The following is a 21,500-nucleotide window of genomic DNA, read 5'->3' on the forward strand; positions in this document are numbered from 1 at the left end:
ATGTTAAAATACACTTACAAATGGAAAACTGTTTAAAAAATAAAAACAGAGTGTACAAAAAAATACAGAAAGGTTCTTATACAATAGCATGCATGCACAAAGAAAAATGAACCCCACGGACCAGAACGGAGCCCCATTTAATGCCAGCTCCTCATGTTTAAATTGTGTGCATGTTGCCTGTCAGTATCAGCTCGTCCCTAAAGATCAGCATTCTCTTCATCTTTTGACCTTTGTCTCACAGTTGCGCACCAATGACTGGTGGCCTCCTACAAATACCCATGTGTGGGAAAACCTAGCAACAGAGGGTCAGACCCTGTCAATCAAAACACAGAGACCAGCTAGTGGAGATGACACATGCAGACTGGATTTTTTGGTATACTGGTTCCCGACTTCTAAGACTTAACTCTTTTCACTGCATACAAGTTACCAGATTATCCAGTCTAACCACCCTTTGATCCTTACGATCTTTAGTTTTTACTGATAATGTGCAAGACAAATGTTCAGTTGACACTTGTCAACATTTTTGTGGCTACTGGACTTGTGCACTTTTTCTGTTTTCACAAAATCTTACAATCATTGAATTAGATGGCTCAAAATCACACAGTCTCATGTGTGCTGGCAGAGACTGAACCTGACCAGCGGTTATCTGTCTGCTCAGCTGTGTTGACCTCAGAAAGGACAAAATATCATGCAAACTTTTTTGCAATCACAAAAAAGTGTGATGTCACACTTAATTTGCTAAAAATATGCAATCAGTATAGGGTTCAGAGGGAGATCGTTATAGAAAAGCACAGCATTGTAAATCCCCTGACGTGGTTTCTGTGCTTCTGAGTGAGTGTCCTTTGGGCTGCCAGCCAGACAAGTATCAAGCTTTAGACTAACTTCTTTTTATCACATTAGAACAGCAGACAAGGCTCGACTGGGAATTGGAAGTTAATGATAAACACTGGTCTGCCCTTATACAAAAACAGCATGTGATTCTGCCAGATTCTCGGAAACGGGGGATTTTGTCAGGAATGCAAACTAATGCAATCACCCTAATGAGAAACCAATTAATTTGCCCAGCAAAAGTGCCAGTTTGGTAGAGAGACAAATTACCTGCAAAAGTATTGATATCTTGGCCAACGCTGTGCTGCTTGGGCACTAGAGCTACTAGAGCTTTTTACAAGGGACATTTATGTTGAATGTCGCAGACAAGACAAAATAGCAGCAGAATTTGGCATTTAATTTAATTTTGCACAAAGGCTCTGAGTACAATCACATCATGTGGCCTAAATTTGTCAACTCCCAGCACAAAGAGTGACCAGTGCATCTCTTGGCTGAACTATGCCACGAACCATAACCTTCGTGTATGTTGATTTATGTTTATTTATTGATCTTTTTAAAGTGAGATCTTCACAAGGAGTAGTATACTTTTTAGATGCAGCGATGAAACCACAAGTTTCCTCTCTCTCTCTCTCTTTTGTTTTTTAGAAAACACAGTAAAAGGGCAACAGAGAATTTAGCATCACCCCATTAGTAAAAACTCCATATTTTATTCTTTCTGTGACAGTTTCTACCATGTCATACTCAGGACCCTAAGGGTTTCATTAAATGTGACATATTCACTGATGAAACTGAAGAGCTATTTTACGTTGTGACACATTTAAGGAAATACTCAGAGCTTCTGTCACTGTTGTTGTAAAGGAACAGTTTGATAAAGGGCCAAGTTCAAGAGGAAGTTACTCTTTTCATACATACTAAAGTGGGCCAGCACCGCTTTGTTCTCTGCTTTGCTCGGGCTTTAGAGTTATGAACAGAGGCTGAAGGCTGAACGAGAGGCGGCAAGAAGCGCTACTTAATCCCAAATCCTTTATTGTGCCATCTTTTGTGGTCTGCTGTCACATATTGAATAGATAGGACCGAGTCTTCCTGCAGGCTAAGGCTCAGCTTCTCTATCCCAAGTCTCCCTGCTTCTGAACCGATAACTTGTGTGGGGGGAAAAAGGTTAACCAAGAGAAAAAAATCCAAAAAAGCAGACACTAAACCTGCCCACAGCCCACAGCACAACACAAGAAAGGTCCTCTCTATTTTCTGCCTGTAAATAAACACATCCCGATGACTCTTTTACTTTCTCTCGTCTGCAGAGCTCTGGTCTATGTCACACTCAGTTCCCAAAACACTCTTTACCTTCCCTTATCTCTCTCCCAGACCCAGATCTCCAAACCTCCTGCCTGCGCTGCTCAAACTTGGGCACGGAGCCCAGCTTCACCCGCCTCCCCACCTCGCTGCCCTTTGCCATTGCTATCGCAGTGTAAGAACCAGACCTTCTCAGACTGCACTTAGCTCAGAGGCTAACACTAACCAGCCGCAGATGTTTACATTGGGAGAGAAGGGACAGCAGATGCGGTCTCACTCAATAAAACTTGCATCTATCCCAACTCTCCCTTTGTCTCTCTCTCTCTCTTTTTCTGACTCTTTCTGCAAGTCCGCAAAGCACCCTGGGGAACTCTTTAGATATGTGGGTGTGACAACTTTGGCTTTATTTTTCTCATTCCCAGCTCTCTTTCTTTGTGCTGTGAGTCACCTGGGTTTCCCCTTATTAAAAAAAAAAGAAGCAAAAAACACACACAAAAAAAATGTTTTCCAGTTTTTCAAACCACTGGCTACTTAACGTTAACATTTGAAACTTGATTATTCCCAGGGCAAATGTTATTTACAAACAATGCACCAAAGTGTTTTGTGTGCAAGCCTCCCTTCATTCTGGATGAATGTTAGCACACCTGAGTTTCCTTTATTTGATGATAAAAAGAGACACAACCCAGGAGAGGAATTCCAGCAGCAAGAACAGACAAGAATATCTCCAGGTAACACTCGGCAAACAAAGTGTAGGCAGACACATCCCTGAGAAATTGGTAGATAGACAGAAATAGCAAGCTGAGAAGCATTTTGCCTCATTAGGAGATGTGATTTCTGTACTGCAATGTAGGCCAGTTTTGAGATGAAAGCGTTTTTTTCCTCTTTTTTTTTTTATCCTTGTCACTTTCTCTTTTTGAAAATGGAAAGTGTCAAAAATGTTTCCAAGAAGAAAAAGCAATCATTTTTGTTCAGAGCCATGATGTGTGGTCTGTTATGAGCTCATCTCCAGACCAACAATAACACTAAACAGCACATAAACCTCTGACATTAAACTGCTCTGTGATAACTCAGATCTTTTATTCCTTAAAAAAACACTTTGGTCTCTGTCTCAACTTACTACATTAGATGGGTAAAAAGTTGGTGGTGTGTGCTCTTAATAGAAGGCAGATTGCAGGGCTCTGTAGCAATAATGTCCTGGCAGACACAGCATGCACTTGAGTGGATCAGCCTTTTAGCCCGCAGGGCCTTTTCGGGAGGTCTGAGAAGTGGCAGGTCACTATATGGTCTAAGCCTATTTAAGAAGGAGCATACCAACACCTCCTGCAGTTCCACAGACCACGGAGGGAGCTGCTTTGAAAACAGCCCAGTAGAAAGGACCATAAAACGCCCCGAACAACCTACTGAACATGGCCCGATGAATCCAAGAACATAAAAATCATAATTTCTCAGATAAACCTTATTCTCTGTGCAAGATGGCAAACACAATCAGCAACATCTGTGAAAACAGAAACCAGGAGATTTTTTCTCTTTATTATTCTAAGAAGTTAATTCAGTCATTAAGAAAACATGGTGGCAGTGCTGTATGTCTTGTAAAAGAGAAGCCATAGGCAGAGCCTTGAATGCTATTGTTTGGTCTGATCCCTTCTAACATACTTGTTGCGGTTAGCTGGTTAAGCATGGTAGAGGCTGTGTGGATTTTCTCAGGCAGACTAACACAACAGTATCATTATGTGCCCAGTGGGAAGGAACCTTCCGTGAACCTCCAGGGTTTTTACTCTCCCACATCCAACCAAGGGGGGTGGTGGGGTAGCCTGTATGCAGGCATGCATATGAAACAAATAAAAGGGAATGAACGCAATATCTGGTCAGCTAGGCACACATGGCATTACGGAGGATGTGAGAGATCAGCGAAAATGTCTGCAGCCCCTCAACCAAAACTCTCAATAAATGAAACATCAACAAAAGAGAGACCAACGGCTTTCCCTGCACTTAACAAAAACATCTGATGTGCATTATTTCTGTCAGAGCAACAGACTGAGGATGAACAGCTCGGATTTTTCATAGAATGAGTTTCCTCTTCGCCGTATGGTTGTGCCCATTAACAAAAGGCTCTTGGGAAGGCATGAGATTTCCAAAAGATGACCAGAACCTCCAACTTTTTCTAAAGAATGAACCACAACATGGTAACATGGTGTTACAGCAGCTGAAACATGCATCTGTAGTGCCCTCTAGTGGACAAATACATTGCTACTTAGAGGGGGGAAAAAGAAAGAAAATCTTACATCAGAATAGAAATACAGCAAATGCTAGAAAAACAACCACATGCTGTATTGCTGGGTTGCATATTTTCCAGGGCTGCACGAGAGCTTTTCAAAGGTTTAGCACAGACCATAAAAACTCATGTCACTTGCTGGAAGTAGTTTGTGTAGCTGTTCTACTATTTGGACGTAGCACAAACACAGAGAGGTGTTTATCATGACGGCTAAAACGTTTGAAAAGAAAGCATATTCATCTCGTCGCTTGGTACCTTGTGTGCATCTTACGTCAGAAAAATGCATTTTGTGGTGAGTGAAAAACACAAAACAGCTTCTTAGAAGCAAAATACTTCCCAAATACATATGGCAAGTACTTGTTGACAGGACGCTGAAATAAGCTATAAACAGTTTTATAGCCCTGAGCAAAGTTTACTGGGAAAGCTCTCAGCAAATGTACTTCAATTAGAGTTACAGACCCAATTCTAAAATAGCTGGGACACTGTATAAAATGTTAATAAAAGCAGAATTCAATGATCTGCAATCTTATAATCCCACATTTTATTTACAAGAGAACATGGAAAACATACCAAATGTTTAAACTTGAGAAAATTGTAGTATTATTTCAAGAAAAAAACAAAGTCATTTTGAATTTGATGGCAGCAACATGTTTACTACTGCGTAGCATGTCCTCTTCTTTCAATAACGTAAATATCTGTAAACTGAGGAGACCAGATGCTGAGCTTTTAGGAGAGGAACATTATCCCATTCTTATCTGATACAGGATTCTAGTTGCTCAAAAGTCTTGAATCTTCCTTTTTATATTTTTCATTTTATATTCTGTCAAATCTTTCCAACTGGTGAAAGGTTTGGAATACAGACAGACCAGTTCAGCATTGAGACTCTTCTTCTGTGAAGCCATGCTGTTGTAATAGATCCAGTACATGCTTTAGCATTGTATTGCTGAAATATGCAAGGCCTTCCCTGAAAAAGACATCATCTGGATGAGAGTGTATTCCAGATGTGTTAGCTGGCAAGCCCACAGGCATTAATGCACCATCAGAGATGCAGGCTTTTAAAATGAGTGTTGATAAGAATTTCAAACTCTGTCTTTACCATACTATGTAAAGCACCTTGAGGTACAATTGATGTTGCGCAGCTGAACATGGGAGCACAATGTTCTTTAATTTAACAAATATATATTATCTCCTTCTTATTTCAGCTGATCTCTTTACGTGCTCCCACAACTAACCATCTGCCTACATCTCACCATATCCTCAGCATCTTTCTCTTTCACACCAACCATCTTCATGTCTTCCTTCACATTCATTCATCTTCTCTGTATATCTATTTTCATCCTGCCTGGGGGCTCCATAGCAAACATCCTTTCCTCAACATATCCACTATCCATCATCTGCACACATGCACAGACTTGGCCCTCTGTGTCTCCAAACTACCTTGAGGTGTCCCCCGATATACTCATCTCAATTTCTGTCCATCCTGATTAGTACCAATGTGAACTTCCTCAATTCTGCTACCCCCAGCTCCTCCTCCTGTCTTTTTGTCAGTGCCATCTCCAAACCATACATCATAGCAGGTCTTACTACCATCTTGTAAACTTTCCATTTCAGTCTTGCTGCTATCCCTTTCCCACAAATCACCTCTGACCTGCTCCACTCTACCTGCACTCTCTTCTTCACCTCTCTTCTGCATTGTGCGTTGCTTTGGATGGTTGTTCCCAGATATTTAAACTCATGCACCTTCAGTACCTCTACTCCTTGCATCTTCACCCATCTCCCTCTTATTCACACACATGTATTCTTTCTTCGTTCTAATGAGTTTCATTCCTCTACTCTCCTGAACACACCTCTATCTCTCCAGGCTCCACCTGCTTCCTACTCTTACTAAAGACCACAGTCATCTGTAAAAATGACAGTTCACTGAGACTCCTGTCAGATCTCATTTCAGCTGTCCATCACAACAGCAAAAAGGATGGGCTCACGGCAGAGCCTATCTGTCACTCATACTGCACACCTCACTATCATCTTGGTGTCCTCATATATGTTCTATACTACCCTCAAATACTTCTCTGCCACTTCTAACTTCCTCGTGCAATAACCCAGTTCATTCCTTGGCATCCTATCACGTGCTTCCATCTCATATAGATATCTCTATGCCGCTAAAAACAAGTCATTTGAACCAATTGCTTTTCTACTCTTCATCCTCTTGTAGCTTTTTCTTCAATGCAGTAATGCACCTGTAAGTTGGCAAACCAATTTACAGGTGCATTACTGCCACCTAGTGGACTGGAATGTGGACAGGAGACTAGCATCAATCATCTAATTCAAGATATTTAAATAGAAAATTGTTTAATTTCAGTAACAAATTCCTCAGTGTAAAACTGTAATTTCTGTCCTTGAATAAAGCCACTGATTATCTTCTTTTTCACTCAAACTTAATGCAAAGGATTGGTACGTGTTCAACAGGTTTTGGTGGATTACATAAATGCAGAGACCTGTTCAGTGTTTGCCTGTTCTAGAGTATGGTTTAGCCTATATGTCCTATTGTCAACAAAATAATCATTCTTCCTTTGGGTTCGTACCCTGCATTCTCTTCAAGCCTATAATGTTGTGTAGATTTCTTCCTGTGTCTGCTGTATCCCAGTAATGAAAACAGTACTGCTCATACTGCTACAAATTTTCCGCAAATGAGTCTTACGATAATTTTAACTTCTTCACAGCCGCCCTCACTTCCTCTTTACTAATCATCTGTACTTCCTGATCTGTACTGTCCTCCATCCACACACCCTTATCTACCTCGTTTTATTCATTCATCATCAACAAATATAATATACAGTATGTTAATTCAACACAGCACCGCACGAGTTCGTGTACTGGGTATATCGTTTCACTTACCTTAATGACAAGTTTGATAGGAGCCATTCTCATGAATTCAGTTAGCGTCACTAGAGTAAGTGCACGGTGGGCAGCTATTAGCTGTATTTTTTGAAGACAGAGAGATTTATTTATTTGTTGCGCTCGTACGACAAACGGCCACCGTCAACAATTACAAAAACATAACAAGTGTTATAATAAACTAAAATAATAACATATAAGTTTGTTAGACATAAAACGTATAAGTATATTAAAGTTAACCAGGACTTCATACCGCCAACAGTTTTGAATGGTTCTTCAACAGCCGGGCGACCGGAGATGACGTCACCTTCAATTTGTAGTCCAATAACTCAGCGCATTGTGCGTGGGACGTTTCACTGTATGCCTTTTGCATAAAATAATAATAATAGAGATAGACAACTACTCTTCTACATAAAGACTCGTAAATTCGCTTTTAGTTTGTTTATTCCTTATGAAAAGCCGGTACTAGAGCCAAGCGACGGTTTCTCGAGTAGGACCGCAGTTTGGCCAAGCGCTGTGTTGCTACCATGGAAACGAGTTGTGTCTGTACAACGCCTTTGTTAATCTCTCAAACTATACACTGTCAAATTACATCTAAATATGTATGGCATCAAATGTTAGACCCTGCCATAAGGTAGTGATGGTTTTGGTTGGATTTAATAAATTAATCTGCAACTCTTCCCCGTTTTTTTAAAACACAATTTGGTCAGGCAATGCTACGAGCATCACTATTCTATCATTACTAACACTTATCACTGCCGATTTGCCGTATGTCGGTACTGTCTACCTTAACAATGTTAAATGTGCTTCGGTCATGTCTCGACTCAGCAAGAAATCTCCATCTGTTTGCACTGATATGCCACTGGACAACACTGATATTTGCAGCAAGCTTCACCTGCTGAAACAGATACTAACGTCTTGTTTCGGTCCCACAGGTAGACTGAAACAAGTTCACAACAACATTGGAGGACACGTCGTGACCACCTCTGCCTCCTCGGTTCTTCTTTCATCCGTTTCCTCCTCGCAGCCTTTTATCAATCTCATAAAAACCTCCATCCTCAACCACGTCTCTCGCTTCAGCGACTGCGGTTTGTTTGCAGCTATCTTATGCCTTTCTCTTATTGAACAAATCAAAAAGTCTGCTCTCAAGGAAAGCGTGGCTATCAGAGTGAACAACTACCTGCTCGCTCTGTGTACCAGCTACCTTCAACAAGAAGACTGTGGTTGTAGAGTGAAGCTTGACTTCTGCAGCACTCAGAACTTGATCACGTTAGCTCGCAGTGTTATCTCCAGCAAACCCGCATGTGTACTAACAGAGCCCGAGACGTTTCACATTAGCAAACTGGCTGTGCAAGCTTTTTTGCTCACCGTTCCCTGCAGCAGTCCAGGTATAGTCAGTTTTGGCAGAATAGTGACTGTTCCTGTAGAAGGTCATTCTGTGCTAAGCTCTGAAGTGCTTCCAGGTTTACTGGTGGAGATGCCTGATGGCCTGAGCGAGGAAGACAAACTTTTAAATCCCCTCAGTGTTGTGCTTTTCAGTGCATCTCTTGCTGGGGACATTTCTGAACTAGGAGATGGAGTAATTGAGGCCCACCCGGATGTAGACACAGACTCACAGATCCTGGGTCAACTTCTGGAGCTTGGCAGACAGGTGATTAACGATGAAGTGAAGCTCTTCATGTGCCAGAAGGTCATCCACCCAGTTTTGCAGCAATATCTGAGGAGTCATGGTGTCATAGTGGTAGAGAGACTGGGAATTGCTCTTATGGAGCCACTTACTCAGCTGACAGGTAAGCCTAGATGCAGGCTGCAAAATCATGCCATACATACAAGCACCAGTTAAACACCAATAGCTTTATTTGTTTTTCAATTCAGCTCACTGCACTACTGTAATAATCTATCTACTGTCCAAGTGGAATATACTTGTGTTGTATTTATGGTGGGGGTTTTTTGTTTTGTTTTTTGCATACCTTTTACAAATAGGGGCTCAACCTGTGGCCACATTACATACCACAATCCCACCCAAGACCTACGGGAAGGTGAGGGATCTCTGTATAAAGCACTTTGGATCCAAGACAATGCTGCATTTATTCCCTCTTGGGGAGTCTGCGATCTGCACAATGATCCTCTGCCACAGGAACCAGACCATGTTAAATGAGCTGAAGGTAAGATAAAGTGGGTGTTAAAGCTGTACTGTTGGCTTCTGGAGTTAATGATGGATGGAGAGACATATTGCCTGAAACAACATAGATTCCACTCATAAGACTCCCTATCGCTAAGATTTACAAATCCTGATGTATGTTAGTTCAATAAATGAGAAATCAGTAATGGATTTTCCCACAAAGTAAATTTTTAGTGTTCGTCCTTTGAGAGATCAAATTTCTTCAGAAAATATACGTTTTTAAACACAGAGACCTGGAATACCCATTATTATCATGTAAATGTGACAAAGTGGTCACTTCCTGATGTGTTTGTGCTAAAGGTGGTGTGCCAGACGGCAGAACATGTACTGAGGCTCACTCTAAGGGAACCATTTGCCTTGGTTGGGGGTGGCTGTACTGAGACAAACTTGGCTGCTTATGTTAGACACAAGGTGAGATCCAGTATTTGGTCTTCACTTACCCCAGTTTTATTGATTTCACATGTCTTTCACAATGACATGCCTTCATGATGCCATATTTTTTTCTTAGAGCAAGAGTGAAGTACCAGAGACTGCATCGGTATTAATGTGCTCACAGACAGAGTACCTTCTTGGTGTGGAGCTATTCTGCTGTGCTCTGGAGTCTGCAGCTCGAGCGCTGGAGCACGATGGTGGGAGTTCTTTAATTGATCTGACTCATGCTCATCGCTGGATGCTCCCTGCAGATGCCATCAAAGAAACCATGGAGGAAAGTTTGGGCTTCTGTGGCTGCGGTCTGGTACAAAGTAGCCCAAGTAAGAAGTGGATTTATCTAAGCACTAAATATTCAGATTTCTGTCCATCATCGGTGTTTAGAGACACTCGTGTGCAGCCACGTGTACTAGACTCCTTCACAGCTAAACTCAGTGCATTGCAAGTTGCTGTGGAAACTGCTAATCTTGCTCTGGATGTTAAATATATAATTCAAGATATGAATTAGCAGAACAGATTTTTTGTATAGTGTGGAATTCTGGTTTGTGGGTTTAAAATGGGGACTGAATGCTGCCTTTTTGGTTTCAAATTTAAAAAAAAAAAAAAAAAAAGTTTAGACAGTAGGGAGTCCTTTTGCATATCATTTAAAACCCATGCTGGCACTGGGGTACATTAGTACATGGGTAACTTATATATGTGAAGGTAGCATTAATGTTTAACTACGCTGAAAACGCATCTGATGTGTCTGGGGAAAAGAATCATGCTGGGCATTTATAGTAATTTGGACTGGGTAATGTGTTAGCAATAAAGAGATACCATGTTGTTGGATGGAAATGAAAATTATCAACTTGCAGAGGGCTGAATTCAAAGACACCCCATAAATAAAAATGAAACATTGATACTTCAGGCTAGTCCATTTTGCAGAAATGTCATTAAAGCAACTCAAAATACTAGTAAGTAGTTTGTGTGGCCCCCACATGCATGCCTGACAACATCTGCATATGCCCTTAATGAGATGACGGATGGTGTCGGGGGGGGGGGGGGGGGGGGGGGGGGATCTCCTCGCAGATCTGGAGCAGGGCATCATTGAGCTCCTGTTATTAGAGGTGTTCCCAGAGGTGTTCTATTGGATTTAGGTCAGGCAAGAGTGGGTGCCAGTCAGCAACATCAGTTACTTTGTTCTCTAGGAACTCTGTCATAAAACGCTGTGTGGCAAAACAAAACAGGAGCACCAGGAGTCCAAAAACAACACGTGCACATAAAACACCGGCGCACAAATAACAGTTCAATAGTAAGTCAGGGGGCCGATCGTGCAAACGGCAACGGTGGCAACCGAGAAACAGTTCAGGGGGCCGACCCGGAGGTCGCCAGCACAAAAGTTCATAAGTCAAACAGTCGGGGGCGACCAGGTGGGTGGCACAGGTGACAGAGCCGGGCTCACCAGAACCCCCAGTGGACGAGGCGGGTGGCGGCGTGGGAGCCGTGGAGTGCTGGATGGACTCATCCGAGCTTCCAGCAGGAGCCGATGTAGAACCAGAGGGTATTGGGACCCCTGGCTGAATGTTAAGCTGACCAGAAGACTGAACCGCTACAAGGGACTGGGCTAATGGTTCAGGTGTGAGCTGGGCTACTGGAGACACGGGGAGCTGAGCTACTAATGGTGGTGAAGTAGATGACTGCACGGGAACTGAGGGCGTCTGCACTGGCACAGGGGACTGAACTGATGTCTGTAGTAACGGTGGTGGTGAGAGTGGAGTGGGTGGTGGAGTTGATGACTTCACAGGAGAATGAACTAGGGGTGACTGCACAGGAAACTGAGCTAGAGGTAGTAGTGACGGTTGGGGAGAAAGTGGAGCTCGTGGTTGAGTGGATGACTGCACTGGGGACACGGGAGACTGCACTGGGGACACGGGAGACTGCACTGGGGACAGCTGAGCTGCAGGAAACTGAACCGGGAACTGCAGTGACGGTTGTGGTGGAGGTGTAACGGGTGGAGGAGTGGCTGAATTGGCTGTGGGCCGGGCGGCTAATGGCTCAGCTACAGAGTGCATTAATGGCAGGGCTATAGGTTGAATGACTGAATGAGTAGCAGCCTGACTGGCTGAGTGTAGTGATGGTTGTGGTGGAAGAGAAACAGGTGGTAGTGTGGATGATGGAGCTAAGGGCGACTGAGTGGCAGACCAAACTGAGGGAGACTGAAGTGCTACGGGGAACTGAACTGGTGGCGACGCAGGAGACTGAGCTCGGAACTGACTAGGCACATGAGCAAAGGACTGAACGGGCAAAGGATTGCACAAGTGGCCGAACTAAAGGTTGAATCGAACAATGAATAGCAGACTGGGCTAAAGGCAATGTAGGAGGCTGGAGTGATAGCTGAGGTGAGAATGGCGCTTCAGTAGGCCGGGCAGCTAAGTGAGCTTCACTTTGGGCTAGAGCAGTCTCAGGAAAAACAGTCTTGGAGGTATTTATTTCCTGCTCTGAGTAAGCCAAGAAACAGTCAATAATCACAGGCTGAGTGGATTCTGTTGTCTCCAGGGGTCCAGATTCAGCTGAAATTACAACATCAGCTTCTGGGGAAGCCTTGGAGAGCGTAGCAGTCTCAGGAATTGCCATAGAATCGGTCCTTGTGGGCGCAAACCTAGAGCTCTCTTTCGCAGTGCTCGTTATTTTGTCTTCAGGCTCAACGGAAACACAAATTTTTAACCCCCGGGGACCTGAAAAATGCAGCTTCTGGAAAAACAGTCTCGGGATTAATAATCTGAGCTAGCAGACACGGAGTTAATTAGTCCAGGCTCAGATGGAACAGAATTACCACAGTTCTTTGCATTGTTATGGCTAGGGGGAGCATGAGGAGAACAGTCTTTTAGATCACCCAAATGGGAAATTTTGGTTTCAAAGGAAACAGTCTTTTTCTTCTCAGCCATAACATAATCAGACCTTGGGCCTTCAGACCCAGTAAACTGTTCAGTATCACTTACACTCACCAAAGGCGTTTGCTCTGGTGAAGTCCTGGGTTCCGTCCGTGGCAGTTTTCGCTGCCTGCGCTGCCGCCGCTTCCCCCTGGAAATGGGAGCGGAGATAGTGGTGGTTGCTGGTAATGGCAGAGAGGTAGAATCTGACTCCTCCTCTGACCATATTGCTGCGAGAAAGGAGGCAGGTGAGCGGTGGTCAGAGCTGGATGTGGATGGTGAAGAATTCTGCGGCAGCGGCGTGGAAACCCCCTTGCGCTTTAATGGCCGCTGCTGCATTGCAGAGAGCTCCATCTGCTGCTGCAGCGGTGGTGGCTTCGGTGCTGAATACCGGGAGTGGGCGAGAATAGCTAACTCTCGGGCTTGCAGTACCTCCCGGGCCTCGCGCACCATGTTTACTGAGTCCATAAATCCTCTGAGTTGACCAAAGTGGGGGTTCCTCTCGAGGATGGCTTCAATGGCTTCAATGGCTTTGATTCCTACAGTCACGGCCCGAACATCATCAGTGTGGGAAAGCCGCTCTACCAGACCTTGGATGCGGGCCAAATCAATTTCCCGGGCGGAGCCTGCTGAGTCCATGTCTGGTCATGTCGTTCTGTCATAAAACGCTGTGTGGCAGGCAGGAGATGAGGACTCAAAATGCAGGACTCACAGACTCGAAGGATAAACTCAGAACCACAGCTTTATTTGCTGGTCACAGAAAAACGAGCATACAAAGTAAACTATACTGGGGAATAACACACTAAACACAGGGCGATCCACACGGCATGAGGGACGACGCGACACTGACTCAGAGAAACACAGGGTTTAAATACACTGGGAAGTAATGAGGGGAATGAGCAACAGAAGGCGAGCACAGCTGGGGGAAATCAGAACTGACGAGACAAGGAAGCATAAACTGAACACATTAGCTGTGTCCCAAAACGTCGGCTGCATCCTCCGGAGGCCGCATTTGAAGGCCGATTACGTCACAGCCAGGCGACGAAGGCTTTCCCAATTCGTCGACTCCTTCAAATGCGGCCGACAAATGCATCCTTCATTTCCCCAAATTTGAAGGATGGGTCGGGTGTGTCCTTCGTGGCCCACCATATCCCAGAATTCATAGCCAAATTTCAGCTGCCAACAATGGCGGCCGCTACTGAGTTTTAAAATTAGTCTTATTAATCTTTCTGGGTCACAAAATAAACTTTTAACATATTTTCAGGCGAGAAAGTAGCTGTGTAAATTACAAATATCTGCTTGGTTTATCAAGACATCGCATATTTGCAAAAGTGTGCCGACGTTTTCGGAGACGTCTGTTACCCACCCGCTCGATAGCGGACAGATTCAATGGTCACTCCAGCCGGCGAGAGCAGCGGACTCCCGGCTTCATCGTTTTCAGACCCCCGTTCTTTCGCTACTCAAGTTAAACATGATATATAAGTCACTTGGATAACTTAAAAATGTCATTTTTTTACCCTTTTTTGGTGTTTTATTTGTTCCGGAGTAAATCGGTTTGGCTGAGATCAAAGTTATTAGATTATTAGCTTAAATAAAACTTTATTAATCCATCAGGTGGTTTCCTCCGAGATTTTCACACAGCTGAATAAACGTCAAACAGAAAACTGTGACGCCAGTGTCCTGTTATATTTCAGATAGCAAGGAGCAGACGGCCGAGTTTATTAAACTCCACCGACACAGCGGAGACACAAATCTGAAGGCTAGACCGTCCCATTTCACAGCCTCGCACTTCCGGCCTTCTTGGTCTTCGAAGGACCCGGCTGCATCCTTCCTCCCTCCGAAGGATGCAGCCGACGTTTTGGGACACAGCTATTCACATAAGACACGGACCTTCAAAGTAAAACAGGAAGTTAGACACAGAGACGCAAACTTGACACGGTGGAGACAGCAACTAAGAAACACGGAGACGTAAACCATAAGGCAGAGGGCTCTAAGAACCGAAAGCCACAGAGGGAAACTCAAACATGCAGACACAGACTTACACAGAACAGAGGGGACACAGAGAAACATGAAGGACAAGGGATCAAAACTAGAAAGCATAGAATAACTCACACAAGTACAATAATACAAAAAATCACAAAGAATTAACACGCTGGGTCAGGAGACCCAGTACCCTGACACTCTCCTTACTCTCACCACATGAGGCTGGGCATTGTTATCCATCAGGAGGAACCCAGGACTCACTGCACCAGCATAGGGTCTGACAGTGGGTCCATGGGGTTCCTTCTGGTACCCAATGGCAGTCATGGTGTCGTTGGCTAGCCTGTAAAGGTCTGTGTGCTCCTCAGTGGATATGCCTCTCCAGACCATCACTCACCCACCCACCCACATGTAAAGGGCAGCATTACATTCTCCACGGCTTCTCCAGACCCTTTCACATCTGTCATATGTGCTCAGGGTGAACCTGTTCTCATCTGTAAAAAGCACAGGTCACTAGTGGTGGACCTGTCAATTCTGGTTTTCTATGGCAAATGCTAATCTGCTCCACGGTGCCAGGCAGTGAGCACAGGGCCCACTAGAGGACGTCAGGCCCTTAGACCACCCTCATGAGTGTCCTGCTGGAGGTCATTTTGTAGCTCTGACAGTGCTCATCCTGTTCCTCCTTGCACAAAGGAGCAGATACCGGTCCTGCTGATGTGTTAAGGACCTTTTACATGCACAGCTGTACAGCTCTCCCAGAGCCTGTCCCCTGGAATCTCCTCCGTGCTCTTGAGACCGTGATGGGAGACCCAGCAAACCTTCTGGTATCAGGTATTGCCTCGTGCTACCAGTAGTGACTCTGACTCTAAGCCAAATGCAAAACAGAAAAGATGAGGAGGCGAAAATGTCAGTGTCCTCCACGTGTAAAACCATTCCTGTTTTGGGGCTCGTCTCATTGTTGCCCATCTAGTGCACCTGTTGTTAATATCATTAACATCAAAGAGGAAACTGATGAAGAAACTGATTAACAACCCCCTCTGCTACTGAACTGACCAGCTCAATATCCCAGAAGATTCACTGACTTGATGCTGTATTCTGATTTTAAAAAGTGTAACTTTAAAGTTTGGGGGGGTTTTTTGGAGCCTTGTAGTTAGGTCCATTAGTTTTTGTACTGCTTCCTCTCTAAACCAACGAAGTAGATTTTAAATCAAATGTGACAGATGTGCATATTAGGTGCAGGTTATATATACTTATATAAAATTTTAATTATAAAGATTGTTTTTAAAACTTGGATGAATATTCTTTGTAGCCAGTGTAGTCACTGGCTGCTTGAAGTCTAGAGCCTATGGACAAAGCCTTTCGAAAGTTGGGATAGTCTTTGAATTTGAACCGTGGCTCACAAACGGTATTAGGTAACATCAATAGTCTGCCAGGCCTTCAGTGCAGCCAGTTCCTGCATGTTTGTGGGACTTTCTGCCTTCAGTCTTGTCTTTAGTAACTGAAAAGCACGCTTTGTTGGGTTGAGATCAAGTCACTGACTTGCCCATTGAAGAATATTCCATGTCTTTGCCTTGAGAAACTCTTGTCTTTCTTTGGCAGTAGCCTTTGGGTTATTTTCCATTTGCACTGTGAAAGGGTCTCTTATCAGTTTTGCAACATCTGGCTGAGTTGGAGCAGAGAGTATTGGCCTGTACGCTTCACAATTCATCCTGCTACTTCTGTCAGCAGTTACATCATCATTAAATACTAGTGGCACATTTCCACTGGTGGAGAAGTTGTTTTTCTTAATCAAAGAAGGAATTTGTCATCACATACTGTAATTGCCTTCTGTGGGCGTTTCATTTTGCTGGTACATTCTTAAACAGAGAGGTTTGTTTTTAATTTATACTTTCCTTTTTTCAGCCTCATGAGGGCCTCACTTGCATCAACATGTCTTTAGACCTCATGTTAAGTTCCAGTGTCGAGTTCAACAACTGGATCGACTCCAAATCTCTTATCTATCTCATTTGTCACAGAACTGGTCTCACCTGACCTACTGAAACTGGCTGTCAGTTAAGTTTCCAATTACTTTCACAACAACTGAAAATGGTGGGCTATGGTCCTATTGCTGTTACACCATTTGAGTTGAAACTAACATCTTTTTGTTTAGTTTTAATCCCACTGTGATGGTCTACGGAGACAAAATTACAAAAGCTGTGACATTGTCCCAAAAATTATGGCACCAGCAGTTTTGAAGCAAGATTGGTAAAATTGGTAATCAGTGGATTCTTACATTTGATTTAATTTCAAACAGCATTCCTGACTTTTGGAAACTCGGTTGTATGAGTATCAGTAAGAAACAAGACAAATACATTTATTAATACATCATGCATAAATTTCACAAGCTGCAAATACTATTGATATACTTCACCTCGGTACCTTCTTAAATACAAATACTAACTAAACCAAGCTAACTAGACTATTCCACGTTAAGGCCTCACTAATAACAATGTTGTATAACATATTATAGACCACGGTAAACAGTTTTTTGCAATACATGAACGTTTTCCCTCAGAAGATAAAAGGAACTAAAGCCTTTCGAAACTTGGGATAGTCTTTGAACTTCTCAAGATAAAACCTGCAACAGAAGAAACAACAACGGTTTAGAAACAGCATGTGGGTAAAATCCTTAGTTGAGGGGTTAGTATTTGTGTCAGGACTCCTTCACATCAATATCTTAGGCACCTGTGATGGTAGTAGGCTCTTGGTCCAATGAAGCAGAGGGTGAACAGAGCGAATGAGAGTGCTGGAAAAGACCAGGTGGCTACAGCGTACCCAAACCACTCCACAATCTCCCCTAAGTAGTTGGCACCAGACACATATTCAAACAGACCTCCTGCAGGAGATTAAGTAGACTGCAGGTTAATACAAGCACAGTGGGAGTTTGCTCACTTGTAATCTGTCTCTTACCAGTAGGAATCTTGTATATTACTTCCTTTGGTTTCCTCAAGTTGCGTAGAATAAAGTCGCTGTGAATATTAATGGCCATGCCGATGTAAAACAGCAGTAAACCTGAAAACAACAACAAAAAAAGAATTCTCAGTATATGAAACCTATAAAAAAATACAATTAGATTCTGACTTTCACATCCAAAGAGTAAATATTCCACTTACCAATTTTAAAGCAATAACCCGTAAACCACTCATCATCAAACTGGGCACAATGCAGCAGGTAGTGTCCTTGCAGGAAACCATTTAGAGCGCAGAACAAACCCGCTGTCACCATCACACTCAGCGGGAAAGGCTTTCCTCTCATCAATAGCGAGTACACAAATGTTCTATGATTGGAGAACAAAATGGTAGATGCAGCAGGGGTGGTGAAAGACGGGGATAATTGTGCATTTTTTCCATGCTGGTACATGCAGAAAAAGCTGTGTTTTTACAAACCACTGGAAGCACACTGTATAAATGATTTGGCATTAAGGTGAAAACTAAAATGGTGCCACTAAGCTCCACTCGTCATGGGAGGTTAGGAAAGCATTCCTCAGAGTGTTGTTTTGAATTATAGCAGCAGGAAAAATCCTTTTCAAACCTCCTTTTGTTTTTTTCTTTTGCTTTTTAGGTCCCCATCTGAAATTTTGTGTCTTGCTTTCACTAAATGTCTCAATACGTAATGTACATCCAGCAGCTAAAAGATGATTACGCCACGTCTTTGTTGTTTTATGTAAAACTGAAAAGACAAACTGTTAGAGAAGAGGGATTTTAACTTTCCTTTTTTTAAATAACATCAAAGTCGATCTCTTACGTTGGAAAGATTAAATAGGAATACACACATTGTTTACTGTCGTGAATACATGTTCCCTGTTCCCTTCACATGCATATCAAGTGGCACAAAGCTGACTTGTTTTTCTGCTTTTACCTTTGAAAGTAGTGCACGCAAAAGGTCGCTAGCAGCAGGTACTTCCCCATAATTGTGGATTTGTGCGTGGTGAGCATTAAAAGTAGAGGGATGATGAAAGCCGGCATCTCCTGAAGGAACCAGGCTAGTCTAGCAGGAACCGTTCTAGCAGGAGGGCATGCCATGTAGCGTCCATAGGAGCTCTGTGACTTCCTGTGATAAACCAGGTGACAAACTCCTACCAGAATAAGTCCACAGCTGAGAAAGCTCACCAAGTCCTGATGGCAGTGCATCCTAGCAAGTGTTCGCCTCAGCCGGTAAAAACTGCTGTGACCGTTTCCACTCGCGAACTAAGCATATGTATGAAGCTCAATGGATGTAAACCGCCTTGCAGACTCCTCCCAAAATAAAGAAAGAGGTGTGTGTGTTCATCAGGCTGTTGACAGGTTGAGGTTTCAGAGTGTTGGTACAAACATTGCTAGAGGCAATGTCTTGATTAGCCTTTTCTGTCTTGGAAGACATTTTGATGTTAAACTGTCACATTTCCAAAAAGCTGTAACACACATGAAAAGAATCACCACAAGTTCGAGTATGAGAGGTAACCAAAGTGCTCAAAACCACCACTGCTTACAGATGCACATGGCAAACCCTGAAGTGCACTTCAGTTATGTTGCTCTTCTTGTATTTCCAAGTGATAAGTAAAAGGCATGAGGGTAAATGTTCAGAGTCCTGTAGCTTTAGAGTAAGAGTTTATCTCCTACTAAATACCATCAAGAGGTTACAGCTGGCACAGGAGGACTGACTGAAGTCATCAAAAATTCCTAGCAAAGTCAAAGTCCAGATTATAATCTTGATTATAGATTATATAAATGTACCTAGTTTCAGGGTTCAGTGATCAGATGATATATATGATATGAATTTGCATAAAAAGTTCTTTTTTTTTGGTATGTTCAACTCGGTATGAATATAGTACTGAAATTAATCATTTGAAGCATTCGGCCTCAATAAAACCATAACAAGCACACAGCTAGGTCACTTTTACAGAACATCAGAACCTGTTCTTTCAGATCAGGAAATGTAGAAATGTAGCAAATGTAGAAATTTGATACATTTCCCTCATTTTCACATGGATTCTAAATACATGTGAAAATGAGGGAAACATATAAAAATTCAGCACTCTGTGCAACACCATTTAACTTGTATTGTCTTTGATGTTCATTCCCCAGTAAACATACTGTGTAAAAGTATCAAACCACCCCTCATTTCTTTAACCTTTGCTAGGAAAATGGGAAATAGGTGCAGCAATGAACTGAAAGGTGCAAGCATACATGGAAATGCCATTTATATCTCTGTCAAATTTTCTTGTCATTTCTTTAAGTAGTCTTCAAGAAGAGTTCTCCGAGCTTCTTTCATATATTCAACCAAAGAGATGTGAAATAATTATGTGTATTTGTGACGGGCCGCTGGCAACAAAGTACCTATGTTGCCTGTTTTATGTCTATTTAATAATAAGTCAGTATTAAGTGGCTTAACAAAACAAACAAACAAAAAAGTTCCTCTGAAAAAGGTCCAAAAGACCTTCAGAGAGCCTGAGCAACTTTTGCACCAAAAATAACAAAGTCTGCCTCCTTGAAAGCAAAATAAACTACACATAAAAAAGTAAGTTAAGGGCATTAAGGGGATACAATTGGGCTGAGAAGCAAAGTTGAGTATGTGGGCTGAGTCCATGAAATTCTTGCTAAATTTTTTTGTTGATGCCAAATCATCTCTGCCAATGCCAAACAGCTTATTCTGCTATTCACTCTTTTTTTGGTGTTATTTCTTCAGACTTCAGTGATCCAGTCCAATAAACGACACCAAACAAGAGTCAACAGCAGAATAAGCTGTTTGGCATTGGCAGAGATGATTTGGCAAGTTTTTCATGTGCACAACCCGCAAATGCATCTCCACAAATGTGGGACCATTTAAGGGGAAATAAACAGGCTTTTGAACGGTGCAAGATTTATTGCCCAGAAGCAAGGTTACAACAAAGAAATAATCACCCAACCAAGTTAATTAAAAAGTGAAGGGTAACTAAAGACTTAGCATTGCATTTTGGTGGCTAGAATTCTTGTTAACTTCAACTTGTACTATGATTCCTTCTACAACTGATCAAATGCTGCTGGTGTGAAAATGGGATGAGTAAGGAACCAGCAGCAGCTTTCTAGCATCCGAGTTCATTAGTCAAGTCACAGCTAAAGCACTTATATAGACACATTTTCTTTAAAAAAAAAAAATTAATTTGAGTTCAATGGTCAAATATGTAAAAACTAGTAGAAATATGTACTATAAAGCAAGGTAGACTTAAAAAGCAACACAATCTGTAGTAGTTTTGTGCAAATACACACAAGCACAATCGGCTGCCTTTTTATTAGGTACATTTTGGAAACCTTATAGTGTAGTAAAACTGCTCCAGAATGTGTCCTTCCTATTTGAAAAAGTACTTAATGATCAATTGATGCTGAAAGAGTTTCAGATTAGTGTTTGTAATATTCTGTCCACTATCTCTCCATTAGTAAGAATGGGCTAAATAGCAAATAATTCCCAGTATAACAGTACAATTTAACACCAACTCAAACTATAGCCTTGAAAATGACCACAAAGTGGAATCGGTTCCTATCTGAAACAAAAACTTGACTATTGAAGTCCTCACATATTTCACTTCCCAAAAGAAACACACTAGTGTTGTCATGTTACCGTGTTCCTCCTACAACCTGCCTCCCCCTGTTGGTGACATTGGCCTTAAAATTGCTTCATGACTGATGTAGTTTGCACAGGATGTCTATTGTAGAAGCCGCAC

General features: G+C 42.6%; 3 protein-coding genes across 3 annotated transcripts in view; 1 reads left to right on the forward strand and 2 right to left on the reverse strand.

The window, feature by feature from the left end:
• slx4ip (SLX4 interacting protein) overlaps positions 1-7,778 on the reverse strand; it is a 32,347-nt gene extending 24,569 nt beyond the window's left edge. Inside the window, exons 1-2 of the mRNA XM_006806932.3 lie at positions 7,539-7,778; positions 7,286-7,366 (exon numbers count right to left, since the gene is read on the reverse strand). Coding sequence (XP_006806995.2) covers positions 7,286-7,366; positions 7,539-7,658 — 201 coding nt within the window. The 5' untranslated portion in view covers positions 7,659-7,778. The remainder of the gene's footprint in view (positions 1-7,285; positions 7,367-7,538) is intronic.
• Positions 7,779-8,037: 259 nt separating this feature from the next.
• On the forward strand, positions 8,038-10,864 carry mkks (MKKS centrosomal shuttling protein). Its single transcript, XM_006806931.3, has 4 exons — positions 8,038-9,075; positions 9,269-9,450; positions 9,768-9,878; positions 9,976-10,864. Exons 1-4 carry the CDS (start codon positions 8,100-8,102, stop codon positions 10,402-10,404), a joined length of 1,698 nt encoding a protein of 565 aa, XP_006806994.2. The 5' UTR covers positions 8,038-8,099; the 3' UTR covers positions 10,405-10,864.
• A 6,161-nt stretch (positions 10,865-17,025) lies between these two features.
• On the reverse strand, positions 17,026-19,052 carry srd5a2b (steroid-5-alpha-reductase, alpha polypeptide 2b). The gene is made up of 5 exons (XM_006806930.3): positions 18,683-19,052; positions 17,938-18,101; positions 17,735-17,836; positions 17,510-17,660; positions 17,026-17,402 (listed from the first exon to the last, which is right to left on the reverse strand). The coding sequence occupies exons 1-5, from the start codon at positions 18,952-18,954 to the stop codon at positions 17,336-17,338; spliced, it is 756 nt and encodes a 251-aa protein (XP_006806993.1). The 5' UTR covers positions 18,955-19,052; the 3' UTR covers positions 17,026-17,335.
• Between the last annotated feature and the right edge of the window lie 2,448 nt (positions 19,053-21,500).

The sequence above is a fragment of the Neolamprologus brichardi genome, chromosome 13 (assembly GCF_056152115.1).
Source record: "Neolamprologus brichardi isolate AB-2024 chromosome 13, ASM5615211v1, whole genome shotgun sequence".
Lineage (NCBI taxonomy): Eukaryota > Metazoa > Chordata > Actinopteri > Cichliformes > Cichlidae > Neolamprologus > Neolamprologus brichardi.

Coding starts and splice junctions, on each gene's coding strand:
- mkks (XM_006806931.3), top strand. CDS start 8,100: ATGTCTCGACTCAGCAAGAAATCTCCATCTGTTTGCACTGATATGCCA. Junction 9,451..9,767: donor CCATGTTAAATGAGCTGAAG/GTAAGATAAAGT, acceptor TTTGTGCTAAAG/GTGGTGTGCCAGACGGCAGA. Junction 9,879..9,975: donor CTGCTTATGTTAGACACAAG/GTGAGATCCAGT, acceptor TTTTTTTCTTAG/AGCAAGAGTGAAGTACCAGA.
- srd5a2b (XM_006806930.3), bottom strand. CDS start 18,954: ATGCACTGCCATCAGGACTTGGTGAGCTTTCTCAGCTGTGGACTTATT. Junction 18,102..18,682: donor TGCGTGCACTACTTTCAAAG/GTAAAAGCAGAA, acceptor CTCCAATCATAG/AACATTTGTGTACTCGCTAT. Junction 17,403..17,509: donor AGAGCCTACTACCATCACAG/GTGCCTAAGATA, acceptor CTTCTGTTGCAG/GTTTTATCTTGAGAAGTTCA.